General features: G+C 43.2%; 1 protein-coding gene across 2 annotated transcripts in view; it reads right to left on the bottom strand.

Annotated features, from left to right (window-relative positions):
- The window catches only part of ADAMTS12 (ADAM metallopeptidase with thrombospondin type 1 motif 12), a 284930-nt gene that overhangs the window by 69880 nt on the left and 193166 nt on the right, over window positions 1-21884 (bottom strand). For both annotated transcript variants that reach the window (XM_054033253.1, XM_054033254.1), the window contains one exon: window positions 12479-12599. In XM_054033253.1, the coding sequence (XP_053889228.1) occupies window positions 12479-12599 (121 nt within the window). The remainder of the gene's footprint in view (window positions 1-12478; window positions 12600-21884) is intronic.

The following is a 21884-nucleotide window of genomic DNA, read 5'->3' as shown; positions in this document are numbered from 1 at the left end:
GACATATCGATATTCATTCTTCTCTGAGGTACACCAGAGTAAATCTAGAGGAACTCCATTGAGGATGGACTAGGTGGCAACAGCTACCATAAATACTGTGACATGTGAAAAGGGTCACTGTATATTTCAGCGAAGAAAATCTGTGGCAGTTGCATTAAGTCATGATGCCTCCTATGGGGAAGGATATTTTAAACTTGCAGGAAATGTTATCAGCGGTCACCAATGTATGAGAGGAGGGATACAGTGCTTTGGGCACTAGCTGGGAACTTGTAAAATCTGGATTCAAGTCCCTGTTTTACCACAAACTTCTTGTGTGACCTTGTGAAAGTCATTTAGCCTCTCTGTCCCTTTGTTCTCAATCTGTCAAACGGGGGCAACAACATGATCCTGCCTCACAGGGGTGTTGTGAGGGTAAATCGATGAAAGACTGAGACACTCAGATACTGCAGTGATGGAGGCCAAATAGAGGGGTGTGTTTTCAGCCACCAACAGAAAGTCCAGATTTTACCGACAGGACTCAAAATTGAGTGTGGTCATGTGCTGAAATAAGGCAAGTTTTGCTGGTAAAACTTCCTAGTGTAGACCAGGATTTAGAATTAAATTTTGCTTGCCTTACTCACACAAATAGTCTTAATGGCCTTGATAGGTCTACTCATGTGAGTTAGGTAAGCAGGATTTGGCTCTAAGCCATACTGAGCAATCTTTAATATCTATCTTGGATGCTTATCTGACACCCATTACCCTGGTATTGGAGCACCTCAGTCTCTAATATATTTATCCTCACACCACCACTGTGAAGTATGGAAGTGCTACACAGTAAGTTTGTATTCAAGCTTCTTTAGAATAATGTTTGTTAAAATTAGTGTTAAAAATACAAATTTAACAAAAATCGGTTAAGCAACAACTCAACAGATACAATTATTTTGGCATGGCCCTTCTACTGTAGCTCAAAAACTTGGTTTTAAAGTGTACTGGGACAGTTTGATAATATATTTTTGCATTCTGGTCTTTGTATTACATTTATTTTCTTTTGACCAGCTGAATTATCTTCTGATTTCCCAGATGCCGGCACTAATTCCTAGTGAATATTGTGCTGCTTTTGACAGCAAAGCTAATCAGCTGCAGGTTATTCAGTTGTTCCCCTTTAGGATGCCATGAGCTATTTTCACGTAGCCATCCAGGTTACACAGCTTAGGGCACACAGCTCAGTCTGACCGGGATCTGGAGATTTGAGACTCAACATCACAGTCAAAATGTCATAGCCATCTAGCCCACACATTGGAGTATTAATATTGATGGCATTATAAAACCTCTGTGAACTGAGCAACTCACTGAGGCTATTAACCTTCTCCCCTCCTCCCCCCCCAAAAAAAACCTTACTCTTTTTGAAAAGTTAAATGAACATACTCAACCATTGAAGGGAATGGAAATGTCATAATTAGGGTATGAAGAAATTTATGCTATAACTACATGTATGTCAAGAACCTAATCCTGCAGCCCTTGTGGAGCCCAAACTCCCATCAGAGTCTAAAGTCTTGAAAGCCCTTCCATACCAGAGAGACAAGGTGGGTGAGGTAATATCTTTTATTGAGCCAACTTCTGTTGGTGAGGGAGACAAACTTTCGAGCTACACAGAACCCTTCTCTGTGTAAGAAGAGGTTATTGTAAGCTCAAAAGCTTGTCTCCCTCACCAACGGAAGTTGGTCCAATAAAAGATATTACCTCACTCCCCTTATCTCTCTGATATCCTGGGACAGACATGGATACAATAACACTGCATATTTTCATATTGGTGTAATTCAGGAGTAACACAACTGAAATAAATAGTTCCACCACCATAAATGAGAATAGAAGTAGGCCCATTGAGAACTACTCCTTATACCAGAGTCAGTCAGCTCACTGTTATCCTACCCACCCTCCTGTTTGTCTGTTGCCACCTGCTCTCTCAAGTTTGGACCAGTATAAAGAAGCTACCATTTGCAAAATCCTGCTCAATTTTTAGAAATGTGTTCTTCCTACATTTTGGAGGTGTTCTGTGGTCAAGATTTGGGTCCATCACTTAATAATACACTATTGTATCTGCTAATGTACCGCTTGCATGGGTAGAAAAAAGTACATGCAGTAATACACTGCATATAAAAAGGTAATTAATAAAATAAGTGTTAGCAGTAGGCATTTAGTTAAAGATGGCATTTCAATCATGAGAAGCTTTTTGGGATGTGAGAAAATCGAAAGCATTTTTCAGGTGAAATTGATTTCCTTGCATTACAGTCCATATGAAAGACTCAACTGATTATTTAAAGCAAATATGAAGCTCTTCACTGCATGATTCAATAGGTGTTCATCTGGTCTCTTGGTAGATTTGAAGACGTGGAAAATGTACTGCTTCAGCAGCATAAATGAAAGAATTATCTCAGAAACCCAGCTGGACTTGTCTTTGAATGACACATTTAGATCAAAATTATATTAACTTTCCTTTTCTATCACTCTGTTTCATTAAAAGCAGAATAACATCTTCAAACTTACTTTTGGAACAAATGGCAGCATGTACACCTTGCTTTTGATCCAGTTTTGTTAAATATGCTGAACTGACAAGCTAAAGGTCTTTAGACTTTACATGTGCTGTTTAATTATCAGACCTATATAATTTCTTACTATAAAAGAACTATACTTACTATAGAACTCTAAAAGCAGACATAATCTTTAGGCAAACAAAGACGTAGAGAGCACTGGAAATTCAAGTAATTATTTCCCTTTTTCTTTTTAATGAGCGTGCAGTATCAACGCTAGCCTTACACAATCTTAGAAAATTAGACAACAAACTCACTACCTTTCTTTCATTCTTTCTGAAGCAGTGTCACTCAGTTTCTGCACATAAAATATCTGCAGAAAGTTTTTTTTAATGCAATCTAAAGACAATGGTGGGGCAGCTTTACTGGATATTAAAGGGTATTATGGTGGAACCCAACTTAGAGTTTCTTTTATTTTGGCTAGAAAATATTAGCCAACATCATTGGGTAGAAACGGAAAGAAATTGCCTGTTATCTTATACCTTTCTCTTGCTTTGCTTATGAGATACATCTCAATTTCAAATGCATTTATACTGAGAAAGCGGTCCTATGGTTAAGGCATGGGACTGGGAGAAATAAAAATCTTATTTCTATTCCTGACCTGCCATATGTACCTGTGTGACCTTGTTATTTAGAGTTATTTAGAGCCAGATTCTGCCACACATGTTAAATAGTAGCTTACCCTGTGAAATCAGTGGGACTACTAACGGAAGAAGGTAGTACTCTGTGTGAGAAGGATGACAGAATGTGGCTCTTAGCCTCTCTGCATGAAATTTAGTTTACCCGCAGAAGGGCCAGGTATTGGGGCACTATGTCAGTGGGTGCAGAACAGCTGCAGAGGTAAATTCCGTCCTGTTCAGCGTTTGTGGCTGCTACACAGGTCCCACATGTTTGTTTTGCCGGTTAGCAAAGGGGTAGAATGAAATTATTAGGGCTATCAAATGATTTAAAAAATAATCACAACTAATCATGGGATTAAAAAATAGTCGAGATTAATCACAGTTTTAATTGCATGGTTAAACAAAAATAGAATATCAATTTTAATTCAGCATGGAAGCATGTCCTCTGGAATGGTGGTCGAAGTATAAAGGAGCATACGAATATTTAGCATATCTGGCATGTAAACACCTTGCAATGCTGGCTACATCAGTGCCATGCAAACACCTGTTCTAACTTTCAGGTGACACTGTAAATAAGAAATGAGCAGCATTATCTCCCATAAATGTAAACAAATTTGTTTGTCTTAGTGATTGGCTGAACAATAAGTAGGACTGAGTGGAATTGTAGGCTCTAAAGTTTTACCTTATTTTGTTTTTGAGGGCAGTTATGTAAAATAAAAATAATAATTCTACATTTGTAAGTTGCACTTTCATGATAAAGAGATTGTATTACAGTACTTGTAGGAGGTGAACTGAAAAATACTATTTATTTTGTTTATCTTTCTACAGTGCACATATTTGTAATAAAAAATTATAATATAAAGTGAAATCAATATATTTGAAAATGTCAACAAAATCCAAAAATATTTATAATGAATTTCAATTGGCATTTTATTATTGGTTAACAGTGTGATTAAAACTGCTTAATTGTGACTATTTTTTAAAATCTAGTTAATTTGTTTTGCTTGAGTTAACTGTGATTAATTGACATCCCTAGAAATTATGGATAAACAGTTCATGATTTTTTTTAAAATGGTTTAATTCTTTTCCCTCAAGCACATTTTGCTGATTTCAGCTCTCTCTGCACTGAAATAGATATCACTGTAACATTCATAAGTTATATAGTAAGATAAGCAAGAAAAGCGTTTAATATGGAACACTGATCCAAATCCAAATATGACAAATTGTGTTAGAACTAGAAGGTGTTACCTGAAATTTGACTCCACTCTAGTGTGTCATACAGAAAGAATAATAAGGTTAGATTCCAAATGTCATTTACATGATGCAGGCAAGATCACCTGGTTTAAGAAATTCTGCAATTTTTAAGCAGGAAAAAAAACAGGTGGAAGGGACTGGATGTTTTGCCATCTTGATCACCAGTAGCAGATGATATTTTACCAGTACATCCAGTATTGTGGTGCATTTTCTAGAACAAAACCTGTTTCTTCAACAAACTTGAACACAGGAAAATATATTATAGAAAAGGAAATGATATTATCTATGAGAACATTATTTTCCAACTGTACAACTAATTACATTTTTAAAACCTGATCGAGCTTAAAAGAAATATACAAAAGGTCAAATCCTGGCCCCATGAAAGCCATTGGCAAAGCTCCCATTGACTTTAGTGAATTTCACCCAAAAGCTATTTCAATATGGCTGGTCAGTATTATGTTCTGGGCAACTTTCTCTCCCCTCCCCTTAATTATTTAGAGACTTGTTTTCCTCAGTAGATCAATAAAAGAAATGATGAAGAGGTGTGTGAACTGCCTTGTACCACATATTAAAAAGACAAATAATGGATCTCTGTTTGTTTGTGCAGCAACTCACTGAACACATGATCTCTGAATGCAAATACAACACTAACTTGCCATTTTAACAACAACAAAATGTGCTGTATGAGATTATAATACCCAATTAAGCAACAGCTCCTTCTGTTGTAGATAGGTCTTTGTATATATACAGTAATGTGAATGACACCACATATGAGAGTTAATAGGTTATCTGATTTAAGAAGGAAGGTAAAATAGACTTATCAATTTACTGGATACTAATTTGCCTTAGAGGCAGGACACATGTGGGTGATATTTAAAAATGACAAATTAAAAGATTTTAATCAAATAGCATTTTAAACAGTATGATGCTACCAAGTCTGCAGTTGCAAAGCATCTAGTTGCCGCTTCGCTGGGATAGAAATAATATTTATCTTTTTCTAGAAAAGAAGAGAGACTCTCAAAAGCGTATAGGTTAATTGTAGAACTGTACCAAATCTGGCAACTGTTCCCTTATGCCTGTTTTAAAAATTTACCTTCAGAATAATTATCTTTCACTCCCATTTCTAAACGAACAGGTACAGCAAGTTCTCTCATGTTACTATTAACCTTGATCTGTATTCCAAACAGGAGTTAGATTTGGCAGGGAAGGATGGTGGGGGGGGGGGGGGAAGGGCAAGGAGATAGTATTCTTCCAGACTCCTGTAAAATAAGCTCCAGTCAAACAATCTGCTGCCCAGGGCCGGTGCATCCAGTAGGCAAACTAGGCAGCCGCCTAAGGCGCCAAGATTTGAGGGCACCAAAAAGCGGTGCCCAAAATGTCTGGGATGCTCACCCGGCGCCGGCTAAATGTGTAACCCTCTTTGATCAGCTCCGGCCGGCCAGGAAGTGATGTCATTCCCCCTCCTGATTCTAGCTGTCATTTATACAGTCAGTATCGTTTCTCTTCCCCTATTTTGTTTATTTGTCAGTTAACTTTTAAAACATGTAATGATTTAGGTGCCACATCTATATAAAGGAGCCTACATTCGATAATTTAGTCAGTCAATGATTTTTTTTATTTGTATAACCTTTTTTGTTAATGTATTTGACCTGCATAATTAACATAACGAACCAATGGGTGACAGGGCATGGATAATTCCCTTTGGGGCGCTGCTCCCGGCTGCTCTGGCTCTTCCCCAGGGCCCCCGCCCCTGCTCAGCCCCGCCTGCCCCCACTCCCCTGAGCTCTGCAGCAGGGCCAGGGCTGCACTCACCAGTGGCAGGAAGTACAGAGACCCGGCCCAGCTGCGCTGCCGGTGAGTGCTGGGGGGTGGGTCCCCCCTGCCCCCCCAAGCCAGCTCCAACCTGCTGGAGGCCTGCCCCACCATGGAAACCGGGCCCACCCCCGCTCCCGCCTCCCCCACGGAGGCCTGGAGCACCCCCCCATGGGGGGGCTGCGTAGGGCCCCAGAATATCTAGGGACGGCCCTGGTACCTGCCACCCTGCCCTCAGCCAGTCCCGCACCCCATGCCCTGCCTGCAGCCAGCCCCGCACCCCCCGCCTCCAGCCAGCCCCTGCCGCACCCCCGTACCCAAAGCCAGCCAGCCCCACAGCCCCGTCTCCAGCCAACCCCACACCCCATCTCCATCCAGCTCCGCATCCCCTGCCCTGCCCGAAGCCAGCCAGCCCCACACATCCCTGTCTCCAGCCAACCCCTGCCCCAAGCCAGCCAGCCCCACACCCTGTCATGTTATTCATTTATTTTCATTAAATATGTAGTCTAAATAATGAAATTAATAAATTTTCAAGCCGAATATGTATTAATTCTAATGAACAATGCCATCTTCTGTAGTATTCATTTTTGAAAGTTTATAATAAGCGATGCTTCGGGGAGAAAGGTGGGGGTAGGAGGTGGAAGGTGGAAGTTTCACCTAGGGTGCAAAATATCCTTGCACTGGCCCTGCTGCTGCCCACTGTACATGCATGCTCTCTGGGCTGGTTGGGCTTTGCAACCACACTGGGGGTTCAAATATAATCAATGGCACTGCTGGGCTCCTTGTATGTCCCAATGGACTTCTTCCATATGGCTCCCCCTTGTGGGGCCTTAGATACCCCATTGGGTTCTGCTAGGTTCTTTGGGTTTGGCTCCTTCTTCATTGGGAGCAGGGGAAAAGTGGTGCTTTCTTCCAAGCCCGCTTGCTCATGGTACCAAATTGAGCAGATCTTCATAAAATAATCCTCCCTCTCCTTTTTTACGTGCAACTGGTGAGCCGTGAAATAGTTCACTGCTTGCACTGGGTATCTGAACTAGCACTCTCTGAGATCAGTGAGGCAGTTCACACCTCTCAGAGCTGTTGTTTAGATTCTGCAGGCAGAATCTCGGCTTCAGTTACCTCAAAAACATGAACCAAGTGTATCTCAACAACCATAACAGGGAGAGACTTACATTAAAAAAGAAGTAATCTCAGGCTATGTCTACACTAGAGATCTTACAGCAGCACAGCTGTACCGATGCAGCTGTGCCGCTGTAAGGTCTCCCATGTAGCCACTCTATGCCGACAGGACAGAGCTCTCCTGTTGACATAATTATACCACCCCTAACAAGAGGCAGTAGCCATGTCAGCAGGAGAGCATCTCCGGTCAACGCGGCGCTGTCCACACCGGTGCTTCTGTCGGTTTAACTTATGTCACTCAGGGGTGTGTTTTTTCACCTGAGTGACATAAGTTAAACCGACAAAACTGCTAGTGTAGACATAGCCTAATATTCTGGAAAATACGGTGGCTGCATAGAATAGGTGCCGGCCTTTTACAAGCAGGCACCCACTGAATCGGAGCCCTGATTCTAGCTGTCATTTATACAGTCAGTATCGTTTCTCTTCCCCTATTTTGTTTATTTGTCAGTTAACTTTTAAAACATGTAATGATTTAGGTGCCACATCTATATAAAGGAGCCTACAACATTCGATAATTTAGTCAGTCAATGATTTTTTTTATTTGTATAACCTTTTTTGTTAATGTATTTGACCTGCATAATTAACATAACGAACCAATGGGTGACAGGGCATGGATCACTTGATGATAACTTGTCTGTTAATTCCCTTTGGGGCACCTGCCATTGACCACTGTCAAAGGACAGGATACTGGGCTTGATGGACCAGTACGGCCGTTCTTATGTTCTTCTGAATAACTACTGTCTCTCTTAATAATAAAATACTACACTGACTGTGTCTCCGGTTTATGAGGCAGTAACTGATTGTTATACATACTGATATAAACAAACTTGGAGGCCAAGTCAGAGTCAGTCTGCCCATCTAATTTATTACATTGCCGCAACTCTCCTGAATTAGTTAATTAGTTCTCTTGGGAACTCTGAAGTGCCGCATCACACCACAGCCCACAGTGTGAATGAACCACGCTATTGCCTATCAGAACATGGCAGGTCAAACAAAAAATGGTACTTCCCTGAATTTAGGACATCTCCATCCCCCAAATAAATAAATAAAAACCTTCCCCTGCTTGAGGTTTTATTCCAGTTCCATAAAAAAGGCAATCAAAAGTGTGCACGGTGTCTCAGAAGTTGGTTCAGAACTCAGCACTGGTGTTTGATACCAGAGCACTACAAACATAAAACATGTCAAAAGGAAGCATCCTTGCTTGCCTCACAGTAATACCTTCCTCTCGTATATTGTTTTTCATCAGGAGATCTCAATACAAAGGTCAGGACCATTAACCCCATGTTACAAAGGTGCAGAGAGATGAAGTAACTTGCTCAAGGTGTCACCCTGGAGGCCAGGGGCCAAATCAGGAATAAAACCCACATTTCCAGAGTCACCACCTAGTGCGCTATCCACTAGACCACACTGCCTCACTCAGAACAGACACACAAAAATCACAACTACCCTGACAGAATATTTGCGCCTAGCTTTCACGAAAAGTTCTTAGACATGTACAAAAATTGTGCAGACCACCAGTTGTCTGTAAAGGTAAGTCAAACCCAGTCAAAGCTGATCTGAGCACCTTTGAGGTTTGAGCGATAAAGTCATTGCGGAGAAACTAAATGGATTCTTTGCTTCAGTCTTTACGGCTGAGGATGTTAGGGAGATTCCCAAACCTGAGCCAGCTTTTGTAGGTGACAAATCTGAAGAACTGTCACAGATTGAAGTGTCACTAGAGGAGGTTTTGGAATTAATTGATAAACTTAACATTAACAAGTCACCTGGACCAGATGGCATTCACCCAAGAGTTCTGAAAGAACTCAAATGTGAAGTTGCGGAACTATTAACTAAGGTTTGTAACCTGTCCTTTAAATCGGCTTCTGTACCCAATGACTGGAAGTTAGCTAATGTAACACCAATATTTAAAAAGGGCTCTAGAGGTGATCCCGGCAATTACAGACCGGTAGTCTAACGTCTGTACAGGGCAAATTAGTCGAAACAATAGTTAAGAATAAAATTGTCAGACACGTAGAAAAACATAAACTGTTGAGCAATAGTCAACATGGTTTCTGTAAAGGGAAATCGTGTCTTACTAATCTATTAGAGTTCTTTGAAGGGGTCAACAAACATGTGGGCAAGGGGGAATCCAGTGGACATAGTGTACTTAGATTTCCAGAAAGCATTTGACAAGGTCCCTCACCAAAGGCTCTTACGTAAATTAAGCTGTCATGGGCTAAAAGGGAAGGTCCTTTCATGGATTGAGAACTGGTTAAAAGACAGGGAACAAAGGGTAGGAATTAATGGTAAATTCTCAGAATGGAGAGGGGTAACTGGTGGTGTTCCCCATAGGTCAGTCCTCGGACCAATCCTATTCAATAAATGATCTGGAGAAAGGGGTAAACAGTGAGGTGGCGAAGTTTGCAGATGATACTAAACTGCTCAAGATAGTTAAGACCATAGCAGACTGTGAAGAACTTCAAAAAGATCTCACAAAACTAAGTGATTGGGCAACAAAATGGCAAATGAAATTTAATGTGGATAAATGTAAAGTAATGCACATTGGAAAAAATAACCCCAACTTTACATACAATATGATGGGAGCTAATTTAGCTACAACAAGTCAGGAAAAAGATCTTGGAGTCATCGTGGATAGTTCTCTGAAGATGTCCACGCAGTGTGCAGAGGCAGTCAAAAAAGCAAACAGGATGTTAGGAATCATTAAAAAGGGGATAGAGAATAAGACTGAGAATATATTATTGCCCTTATATAAATCAGTGGTATGCCCACATCTTGAATACTGCGTACAGATGTGGTCTCCTCATCTCAAAAAAGATATACTGGCACTAGAAAAGGTTCAGAAAAGGGCAACTAAAATGATTAGGGGTTTGGAACGGGTCCCATATGAGGAGAGATTAAAGAGGCTAGGATTCTTCAGCTTGGAAAAGAGGAGACTAAGGGGGGATATGAAAGAGGTATATAAACTCATGAGTGATGTGGAGAAAGTGGATAAGGAAAAGTTATGTACTTGTTCCCATAATACAAGAACTAGGGGTCACCAAATGAAATTAATAGGCAGCAGGTTTAAAATAAATAAAAGGAAGTTCTTCTTCACGCAGCGCACAGTCAACTTGTAGAACTCCTTACTTGAGGAGGTTGTGAAGGCTAGGACTGTAACAGCATTTAAAAGACAACTGGATAAATTCATGGTGGTTAAGTCCATTAATAGCTATGACCCAGGATGGGTAAGGAATGGTGTCCCTAGCCTCTGTTTGTCAGAGGATGGAGATGGCTGGCAGGAGAGAGATCACTTTATCATTGCCTATTAGGTTCATTCCCTCTGGGGCACCAGGCATTGGCCACTGTCAGTAGACAGGATACTGGGCTAGATGGACCTTTGGTCTGACCCGGTACAGCCGTTCTTATGAGCAAAAAGTTTCAGACACCTCTAACATAGAATCCTTCACTTCTAGGTCTCTGGATCAAAACCAGCCCTGGTCAGTAATGACCAAAAGCCTGGGGTGGGATTTTCAAAAGTGCTCAGGACTGATCTAACTCTGCTCCCATTTAAACCAACAGGAGTTTTATCTTTGACTTCAATAGGAGCAGAGTTAGGTCCAAACTAAGTGCTTTTAAAAATTCCACCCCTATTTTCCATTTGACAGCTGCTTGGTGGGCTAATGTGAAATGAGCTGGTGATCTCAGTCCAATTTCTAGTGATGTTTGTAGATACATTACTAATTGATGATCTTACTTCATAATAATCAACTTTTGGTAATCTTAGATGAGGGCAAGGGATTAAAAGAGGGGAGAGGGATTCAGTGGTTTGAGCATTGGCCTGCTTAAACCCAGGGTTGTGAGTTCAATCCTTGAGGGGGCCACTTAGGGATCTGGGGTAAAATCAGTACTTAGTCCTGTTAGTGAAGGCAGGGGACTGGACTCAATGACCTTTCAAGATCCCTTCTAGTTCTAGGAGATGGGATATCTCCATTAATTTTAAAAAAATTAAATTTAGGAAGTGAACTATCTTCTCACTTCTGAAGGTGACTACTCCTTGCTAGGTCAGGGTCTAAGTATTTGATAAGAGTGGTATAGAGAAGGTATCTTTACTGATACCCAGGCTGTAGTTAATCAGAGGTTTTGCAGGCCACTATTTCAGAAGCACTACATTCCTTTAATAATATTTGCAAGATCTTTTAATAATAAATAGCAAAGTAGGTTAACAAAAATAAAACCACTACCAAAAGTTTGTGTGTTCAGAGTGAAATCTGCTATACTTCTAACTAGTGCTCAACTGTGTTTGGGAAACTATCTGATTCACAGGACTTTTTCAGCAAAAGTAAATGCAACAATAATGTATCTCACTGATTTGCTCACCAAGCCAGAAAGTGTTTTAATAAGAGCAAATGTGAGGATCTGGCCTGGCCTGGCCAAGCTGTTCTAGGTGCAGGATTCAAGGGACGGGAGGAGATGGAAGGTGGTATGAAGCTACCTTTCCTTTCCCCCAATCCTAAGAACATCCAGGGAACTGCTCAGGCATCCTCTATGGACCATTACATTACCTAGAGATCAACCCAGCCACATCCGTACCTGCTACCTACACGGGAAATGGGCTGCAGGTGGGCAGATAAAACTGATGTAGCTGGATCTATGGCCACCCAGGGAACGAATCCCCAAGTTGCTCATCTGGGGAGCTTTCTGGGAACTTACCACCTATTGACTTCCCCAGTTTTTCTAAGGCAGTTAATTACATACCTTTTGCAAATGAGCTTGCTGGCTATTTATTATCTGGGTAATTTGCAGTGGAGGCTGTTGACATCCAACAGCCAGGAGGCAAAACTAGCATTTAATTGGTTAAGTGGGCACTCAAAGCCATTTCACAGTACAGGCTAAAGAAGCGTCTCTGATTTAAAACAGACTATGCAAAGCCGTCAGTGAGGAGTCAGTCTCCACTGGTAATTTGCCATTCAGATTACTCGCCAACTTGAAATGAGAAGAATTTTTCAAGCCTCCTTATTTACAGAAACAGTTTCAGCAAGAGAAGAAAAAAAAGCCCCTCTTTACCTAATCCTTCACTTTGATTGAACATCATCTTCACCGTCTGACAAGCAGATCCATCTCCTAGGCAAACTCCGCATCGATCTTCAGTTGCATTGGAATTTATCTCATAATCACAGCCAATAGTCTAAAAGGAAAGACATTTTCAATATAAATATTCTATCTATAATGAATTGCTCCAGACCCAATGTATCACTGACTCCGGTGTCAGCTTCTAATCAGCTGCTTCAGAAGGGGACATGAACTGATTTCACTGAATACAACGTATTTTATATGCAGACACTTAATACCAGAGACTGTCACATCTTATTTAAGTATAAATTCATGTATATTGTACGAGAATGACAGACGTTATTTGCACAGTACATGCTATGAACCATGCAATGGTTACAAGAAGCCATTATTTTAACAGAAACACACCTCAATTGACCTTTATTGTCCAGCATATCCTGGATTTTTCTCTACTTTTGTATGGCATACAGATATCCCAGGTTTCCCAAGCAAGTGTTTTGCCAGTTGGACTAAAAAGTAGCAGTTAGTGGACTAATATTTTATCTACTAACCTTTGCAAGTATATCACTAACATGAACATTTTTTGACAGATCTGAAAGACTCACTCGTTATAATGAATGCTTGGAACTTGTACTAACATTGGTACCCAGTGGCAGTTTAGTGCATATTTTGGGGATTCAGTTGTAGAACATGATGAGTTTATGCAAGCATGGCCGCAGAACAGCTCTAGAAATAATAGGTCAGATTAGGGTTACCATAATCCAGCAATTAAAAAAGAGGATGGGAGGAGTCCCGCCCCTGTCCTGCCCTAGCCCCGCCCCATCCTGCCCTAGCCCCGCCCCTGCCCCTCCCACTTCCCCCCTCAGAACCCCCAACCCTCCCCCCACTCCTTGTCCCCTGACTGCCCCCTCCTGGGACCCCTTCCCCTGACTGCCCCCCAGGACTCCACCCCCTACCTAAGCCTCCCTGCCTCTTGTCCCCTGACTGCCCCCTTCTGAGACTCTCCCCCCATCCTAACTGGCCCCCTAGGACTCTACCCCCTACCTGTACCCTGATTGCCCCAACCCTTATCCACACCCCCACCCCCAGACAGACCCCTGGGACTCCCATGCCCCATCCAACCACTCCCCACCCCCTGACAGCGTCCCCCAGAACTCCCAACCCATCTAAACTCCTCTGCTCCCTGTCCCCTGACTGCTCCAATCCCTCTCCCCACCCCTGCCCCCTGACAGCCCTGCCCCCAGAACTCCCAACCCCCCCCTTGTCCCCTGACTGCCCCCTCCTGGGACCCCTGCTCCTAACTGCCCTCCAGAACCCCACCCCCTACCTAAGCCTCCCTGTTCCTTGTCCCCTAACTGCCCCCTCCTAAGACCCCCCCCAAATGCCCCCCAGGACCCTACCCCCTACCTGTACCCTGACTGCCCAAAACCTTATCCACACACCCTCACCCCCAGAAAGCCCCCCCCCCCCGAACTCCATTGTATATGCAAACTAGATACAATCAATTTAGGCCTGAATAAGGACTGGGAATGACTGAGCCATTACAAACATTGAATCTATCTCCCCTTGTAAGTATTCTCACACTTCTTATCAAACTGTCTGTACTGGGCTATCTTATTACTTCAAAAGTTTTTTTCTCTTACTTAATTGGTCTCTCAGAGTTGGTAAGACAACTCCCACCTGTTCATGCTCTCTGTATGTGTGTATATATATCTCCTCAATATATGTTCCATTCTATGCATCTGAAGAAGTGGGCTGTAGCCCACGAAAGCTTATGCTCTAATAAATTTGTTAGTCTCTAAGGTGCCACAAGTACTCCTGTTCTTTTTGCGGATACAGACTAACACTAAAACTTTTATTTTGTATAGACAATTACTTTTGAAGATGCAAAGCCTGCCACCTTAACTATGGAACAGTGAATTTAAAATATTTATTACCAGAGATTTAAAAAAGAACTGAATTTTACAAACCATTGTCACAAGTTGTTTTAACAAATGTTAAAACATATCAATAGTGCTTCGCTACCACAGTCAGATGTAATCATTATAGAAGGGCTGGTGGCATGTAAAACAAGGATTCAACCTCTTTATGTATGAAGACTACAGTGTGTATCCTCCCCAAAATTACTGTACAGCACTTCCCCTCTGGGCACAAAATGAATACTGGGGAGTCTGGCAGCATGCAGAACATGCAGAAAACGTCCATTTCTGGTCTCCTGAAGTTGAATTTTTTTTCATTCTTCCCCTCCTGTGAAAAATTGGGAATTATTCACCTTTCATCCTGATTTGGGATGAAAGCTTTTTTATTTATAAAAAAAAAAAAAAAAGACAAGAGGGAAATATTTTTTTCCAGACAGCTCTAGGGGTTATTTTGAAAGAGGGCATCTTATCTGAGGGCAACTTGTTTTCTCAATCCCAATAAGAACAATGGGAGATGGCAGCCAATTTCCATGGGCATGTCAATTTAGGGCACCCAAAACGCTCTCAATTCTGCCCAAACCATGCATTTCCATAACTTAATGTGCTTGGATTTCTTTAAACACTAACCTTAACTCTGAATGTCCTTGGTTAATAATGTTTGTTTGGGAATAATTACAACATACCAGTAATGTAGTTCACTCTATATTGCTGATATGTACTCTCAATCTTAATGTGGTTTTGCCTGGAAATAGAAAGAGAACTACTACTGTAATATGGTCCTGCTCAAGACAGATTTTCAGACAGCAAATAAGATTTTGTAAGGATTCAAAAATCTGATAACCTGTTGTCCCCTTGCTGGGCTCAATAACTCTTGCAGTGGGCTTGTACACCCCCTTCCTTGGAGCCAGCCGGAGTACCCAGTCCCAGCCTCTACTCAGGGTTCCAGTCCAGGGCCTTGTACTGAACAACTAGTTCTGCTCCTCTACATGTGCTGCAGTTTTCCCTGGGCCGCTTCCCAAGCAACCTCTTAAATACTCCTCTGGATCTCTCTGTCTCTTCCTTGCTTAATCAGGGTTCCTCTCAAGCCTCCTTGGATGGAGATCTTTTCCCAGTCTCTTCCTTCTTTCATCAAGGTCTCTCCCAGGACTTGAGAGCTTTCCTTACTCTCTCAGCTTACAACCTGTCTCTTCCTCCAGCCCTTTCCCCAGTTGGGCCTTATCACCATTCAGGCCTGGCTCTTGTTCCCATTACTGCAGCCAGCTTCTGCTCTTTATGGGGAATTGCCTGATCCCACTCAAGTAGGGCTTAGTCTGTAATCGGGGTTGGCTTAGCCTCAGGCTCTCCAGTCCATGGGGCAAGCCACCCTGTTATAGGGCTATTGTGTTCCCTTTTGCTCTGTTTTTTATTTTCATTTCAATCTAGCAACAGCTACCATCACATAATCATAGATGTGTAGGACTAGAAGAGATCTCATTAGGTCATCTAGCCAAGTCCCAGAGGGTCCTGTGGCACCTTTGAGACTAACAGAAGTATTGGGAGCATAAGCTTTTGTGGGTAAGAACCTCACTTCTTCAGATGCAAGACTTACCCACGAAAGCTTATGCTCCCAATACTTCTGTTAGTCTCAAAGGTGCCACAGGACCCTCTGTTGCTTTTTACAGATTCAGACTAACACGGCTACCCCTCTGATACTAGCCAAGTCCCCTGTACTCAAGACAGGACTATGTAATAACTAGACCATTCCTGACAGGTGTTTATCTAACCTGTTCTTAAAAATCCCCAATGATGGAGATTTCACAACCTCCCTTGGCAATTTGTTCCAGTGCTTAACCACCCATTAGTTTTTCCTAATGTCCAACCTAAACCTTCCTTGCTGCAATTTAAGCCCATTGCTACTTGTCCTATCCTCAGATTAGCTAGAACAATTTTTCACTCTCCTCCTTGTAACAACCTTTCATGTACTTGAAAACTGTTATCATGTCAGTCTTCTCTTCTCCAGGCTAAACAAACCCCATTTTTTCAAGTATCAGCGGGGTAGCCGTGTTAGTCTGAATCTGTAAAAAGCAACAGAAGGTCCTGTGGCACCTTTAAGACTAACAGAAGTATTGGGAGCATAAGCTTTCGTGGGTAAGAACCTCACTTCTTGCATCTGAAGAAGTGAGGTTCTTACCCACGAAAGCTTAAGCTCCCAATACTTCTGTTAGTCTTAAAGGTGCCACAGGACCAATTTTTTCAATCATCCATCATAGGTCCTGTTTTCTAGACCTTTAATCATTTTTGTTGCTCTTCTCTGGACTTTCTCCAATTTGTCCACATCTTTCCTGAAATGTGGTGCCTAGAACTAGACAAAATACTCCATCTGAGGCTTTATAATCTACAGCTTCCTGATAAAATGATCCATCTGTCAAATTAATCTAGACGGAGAGGGACTTTCTCTCCAATTTTCTTCTGGTCCTTAATGCCTAGAAGCACCTTTCCTCCAGGCACCAACTATTAAAAGAACCATTACAGTATTTGCAGTAGTTACACTGTGGCAATGGAAAGCCCCAGATTGAATAATTATGTTAGACTATTAGGCTTGGTTCACACTACTGAGTTAGATTACATCGACCTAATTATGTCAGTGTGCACACTACAGTCTTGCTCCCACCAATGTAAGTGCCCTACTACACCGACATAATAACTCCACCTCCACAAGAGGTGTAGGGGCTTATGTCAATGTAGTTAGAGTGACACAGTGTCCCTATAAGCAATGTGTTACTTACATTGGCTGTTGGCGGTCATTCTTGTCAATTTCACGATTCCATGCTGGAGCTCTGAAATTGACATGAAAGCCCAGCTGTCACCGGGGTGGGTGGGGAGCTCCAGCTGCTACCTGGGCTCCCCGCTCCAAGTCAGGCTGAGGTAAGGGGGCAGGAAGCTGGGGGGTTGGGTAAGGGAGTGGGGATTCTGGGGGCACTCAGGGAGGAGGGGGCGGTTGGATGGGGTGGAGGTTCTGGGGGGGCGGTCAGGGGATGGGGAACAGGGAGGGTTGGGAGTGGGAGTCCCGGGGAGCCTGTCAGGGGGCGGTGATGTGAATAGGGGTCAGGAGGGCAGTCAGGGGACAGGGAGCAGGGGGGCAGATAGGGGGCAGGGGTCCTGGGAGGGGGCAGTCAGGGGACAAGGAGCAGGGGGGGTTGGATGGGTTGGGGGTTCTGAGGGAGGCAGTCAGGGGGCAGGAAGTGGGTGGGGGCCAGGCTGTTTGGGGAGGCACAGCCTTCCCTACCCGGCCCGCCATACAGTTGCGCAACCCCGATGTGGCCCTCGGACCAAAATTTTGCCCACCCCTGCCTTAGACAGACAAGGTGGGTGAGGTAATATCTTTTATTGGACCAACTTCTGTTGGTGAGAGAGACAAGCTTTCGAACGACACAGCTCTTCTTCAGGTCTGGGAAAGGTACTCCATATCACAGCAAGGTGAAACAGATTGTTTAAGTAGTTAACACACATTGTAAGAGACCTTTCAAGATGAAGTGGCCAGTTAACACCTCTGCAGCCACAGGACAAAAAGGCATAAGTGTGTTACAGATTGTTTCAATAAACCATAAATCCAGTGTCTTTCTTAAAACCATGATTTTTAGTGTCTAGCAAAGTTATGAATTTAAGCTCCCAGGCTTGTCTTTTGAAAGAGCAGGTTTCCTTTGACAATGAAGACAGAGGTCAGACATGGAGTGACTGCTTTGTGAAAAGGTCTGCCCCCGGATGCTAAGGTGTTTTTGTCTTTTATCCTTTTTCTGTGCGAAATCATTCAAGAGCATAGTGTTTGTCTCGTTTTACCCACAAAATTGTTATTGGGGCATTTAGTGCACTGGGTGAGGTACACCACATGTTGTGACAGGCATGTGTAGGACCCATGGATCTTGAAAGGCGTGTTGTGAAGGGTATTGATCACAGAAGCAGTGTATGCAGGCTTTGAATTAAAAAAAAAAAATTAATGGAGATATCCCATCTCCTAGAACTGGAAGGGACCTTGAAAGGTCATTGAGTCCAGCCCCCTGCCTTCACTAGCAGGACCAAGTACTGATTTTGCCCCAGATCCCCAAGTGGCCCCCTCAAGGATTGAACTCACAACCCTGGGTTTAGTAGGCCAATGCTCAAACCTACTGAGCTATCCCTCCCCCCCAAAAAAAATTTTAGTTACTCAGGGATCCCCTCCCCTTCTCACTCCCCCTCCTGCCGCGCACACACACACACACACACACACACACACACACACACACACACACACACACACACACACACACACACACACACACACACACACACACACACACACACACACACACACACACACAGAGGGATGAGGGGTGGGGATGTGCCGGCAGCTGCAGGGACCTCTGAAGGGAGAGGAGGCTGGAGTGGAGGAAGACTGACACCAGGCAGCAGCAGCAGGCTGTCGGCACCTCCAGGAAGGGTCAGAGCAGGGAGGGGAAGAGTCAGGCAGGGGGGTGGGGGCAGCACAGCCCAGAAGTCAGGTGGCAGGGACAGATGTGCTAGGGGAGGCACCATTGCCCCTTCCACCCACCGGTGTAAGTGTTCTTAATGAATCTGTTGTTCTGGCAGGATCTAGTGCCACTTTGAGTTACTGGGAACTGGTCTGTGGGAATCCTGTTTCTGATGATGAGTCTGGCAAGGCTGGGCGGCTGTTTGAAGGTCTCAGAATACGTGTTAACTACTTATGCTAAACAATCTGTTCCACCTTGTATTTAGCTGTGATATGGAGTACTTCTCCCACACCTGAGGAAGAGCTCCGGGATAGCTCAAAAGCTTGTCTCTTTCACCAACAGAAGTTGGTCCAATAAAAGATATTACCTCACTCACCTTGTCTCTCTAATATCATGGGACCAACATGATTACACCAACATGGCAAACAAGTATATTAAACTATGTCTGTGATACATTGACATTAAACGACTAGCAGACATCTTTAATTTATTCTGTGCAAAACAAGGTTTGTGTCAAGAAGCTCTGCAGTAACCTTGGCTTCTCTTTGTCTCTTTGGAGAAGGTTAAATTTAAAAAATAAGTAAAAATTCCTTTCACTGCTACTTAAGGCCTTTTAACACAAAAATACCTTAGCATTCAAAGTGCCAGGCTGAAGTTTATAAGCAGTACAGTCGTGTGTTGCAGAGAGATAAGCAAATGCAGTGGGTAACTCACGACCCCACTCTTGCCTCCCTGCATTATAGTTGTTCTGTCAAAGGTAGTGCTAATAAGGTGTAGGAAGAGCTTAGATACCACAATGATAAGCCCAGTATTGCCCTCATCCTCTGAGGTGCTGAGAACTTACTACTACAATTGGAAGCAAAGGGAGTGGAGGACGCTCAGTACTTCATATTTAGCACACCTTAAATAGATAAAGTTGTACCATGCACCTAAGTCTATCAAGGGCAGATGCATCATATTTATTGCATTCTAGGCACCTTGAATAACTATCTGTTCAAGGTTAGCTAAATCAAAGTTTCCAAGTTTATCAGGCTGGAACCAGATTTTACATTTTGCTGGGAATGCCATGAGTTCCAAGTTTTATTTACTGTTCCAAAACTGAACAAAAGCAACAACAAAAAAAAAAAGACTTCCTGCAACAGAATTTTTTTTTAAATGATCATTTTCATTCCAATTTTGACTTTCAAAAAAATTCATAATAATAGAATATAATTTCTATTAAACATTGAAATGAACATTTATTTCTAAGAGGAAAATGGAAATGTTCTTTTTTGAAAAGTTTATCAAAACATTCATTTTTCTTTGGAAACCAACTTTTGTCAAAACCTGCACATTTCCACAAAATCTTTCACTTTTGAGGAATCAGCATTTCCTGACATTCCATCCAAATATTTCCAAGCAGCTCTAATTGCTATTCACTGTACATCTAATGCAGGGTGGGCAAACTACAGCCCGCGGGCCGGATCCAGCCCATGAGCTGTTTTCAGCTGGCCTGCGAACCGCACCACGCAGTTCGGCTCTGCTCCAGCCGGGCCACTGGGTTGGGGGCTAGACCATGCGGCTTGGCCCCGCTCCGGCCACAGCGCTGGGTCGGGGGCCGCACCACATGGCTCCCAGAAGCCATGGCATGGCCCCGCTCCGGCTCCTACGTGCTCCAATCAGAGCTGCAGGGGCGGTGCCTGCAGATGGAGCAGTGTGCAGAGCCGCCTGGCTGCGCCTCCGCATAGGAGCCAGAGAAGGGACATGCCACTGCTTCCGGGAGCCGCTCGAGGTAAGCATCGCTTGGCACCTGTACCCCTGAGCCTCTCCCCATGTCCCAACCCCATGCCCCAGCCCTGATCCCCCTCCTGCTCTCCAAACCCCTCGATCCCAGCCTGGAGCACCCTCCTACACCCCAAACTCCTCATCCCTAGCCCCACCCCAGAGCCTGCACCCCCTCCCACACCCCAACCCCAATTTTGTGAGCATTCATGGGCCTCCATACAATTTCTATTCCCCAATATGGCCTTTGGGCCAAAAAGTTTGTCCACCCCTGATCTAATGGGAACATGTTTCTTGTTTTGCTGTTTCAGCTGCTGCTGCCCAGAAAGGATGAATACAACTCCTGCTTTTTAATCAGCGGTTCGAAATCAGACATCACTGTCAGCTATTGTAACACTAATGGAGTCCCTGGGCCTTCTCAGTTATCATACTAGCAGCCCACATTCCAGTTTCCCCCCAGTCACTGAAAATGCAGTTCTTAGCTCCAGATAGTTATTCCAAAGTGGCCAATCTTCTGTCTCTCATTAAATAAAACCTTCCTTGTAGTCTCCTCTTCCTATGCCCCACCCCCTCCAAATTCTGCCAGACTGATATCTTCATGATGGCTTTTGACATTTAAAGGTACAACTTCCTTTATAGCTGCCTCTAGGCTGCCATGTTACAACTGCTACACTCCAAGTGAGTTCAGTTGGTGGCATATGTTTACATGCATGCAGCACACCACATTCACCAGAATAAGAGGAAGTGTTTGCACCAGAAAGCTTGATAACAGACATTCTAAGACAGTGCAATATTTTAGACCAACTTTAAATTAGTAGTTCCCAGGCCATGGTTTACTTTCCCCAGTGAGTATCACAGCACTTCCTTTTATTTTTGTCATGAATAACTTTTATTTCTAAGTATCAGAGGGGTAGCCGTGTTAGTCTGAATCTGTAAAAAGCAACAGAGGGTCCTGTGGCACTTGCAGCTGAAGAAGTGAGGTTCTTACCCACGAAAGCTTATGCTCCCAATACTTCTGTTAGTCTTAAAGGTGCCACAGGACCCTCTGTTGCTTTTTATTTCTAAATGCTTCATCCTGTCTTTTAGCTGCTGTCCTCATGTTTTCGATCCAAAGCAGATAAAAGCCAAATTTTCTAAACTAACTTAATTTCGGGCCTGAAATTTTGTGCCCACCATTGATTGTGGAAGCAAATTTTGAGGTCAGGCTCAGGTTATTAGCAAACAAACAAACAAACA

The sequence above is a fragment of the Malaclemys terrapin genome, chromosome 6, assembly GCF_027887155.1.
Source record: "Malaclemys terrapin pileata isolate rMalTer1 chromosome 6, rMalTer1.hap1, whole genome shotgun sequence".
Classification (NCBI taxonomy): Eukaryota; Metazoa; Chordata; order Testudines; family Emydidae; genus Malaclemys; species Malaclemys terrapin.
Note: the sequence above shows the minus strand (reverse complement) of the source record. Positions and strands in the feature narration are given on the sequence as shown.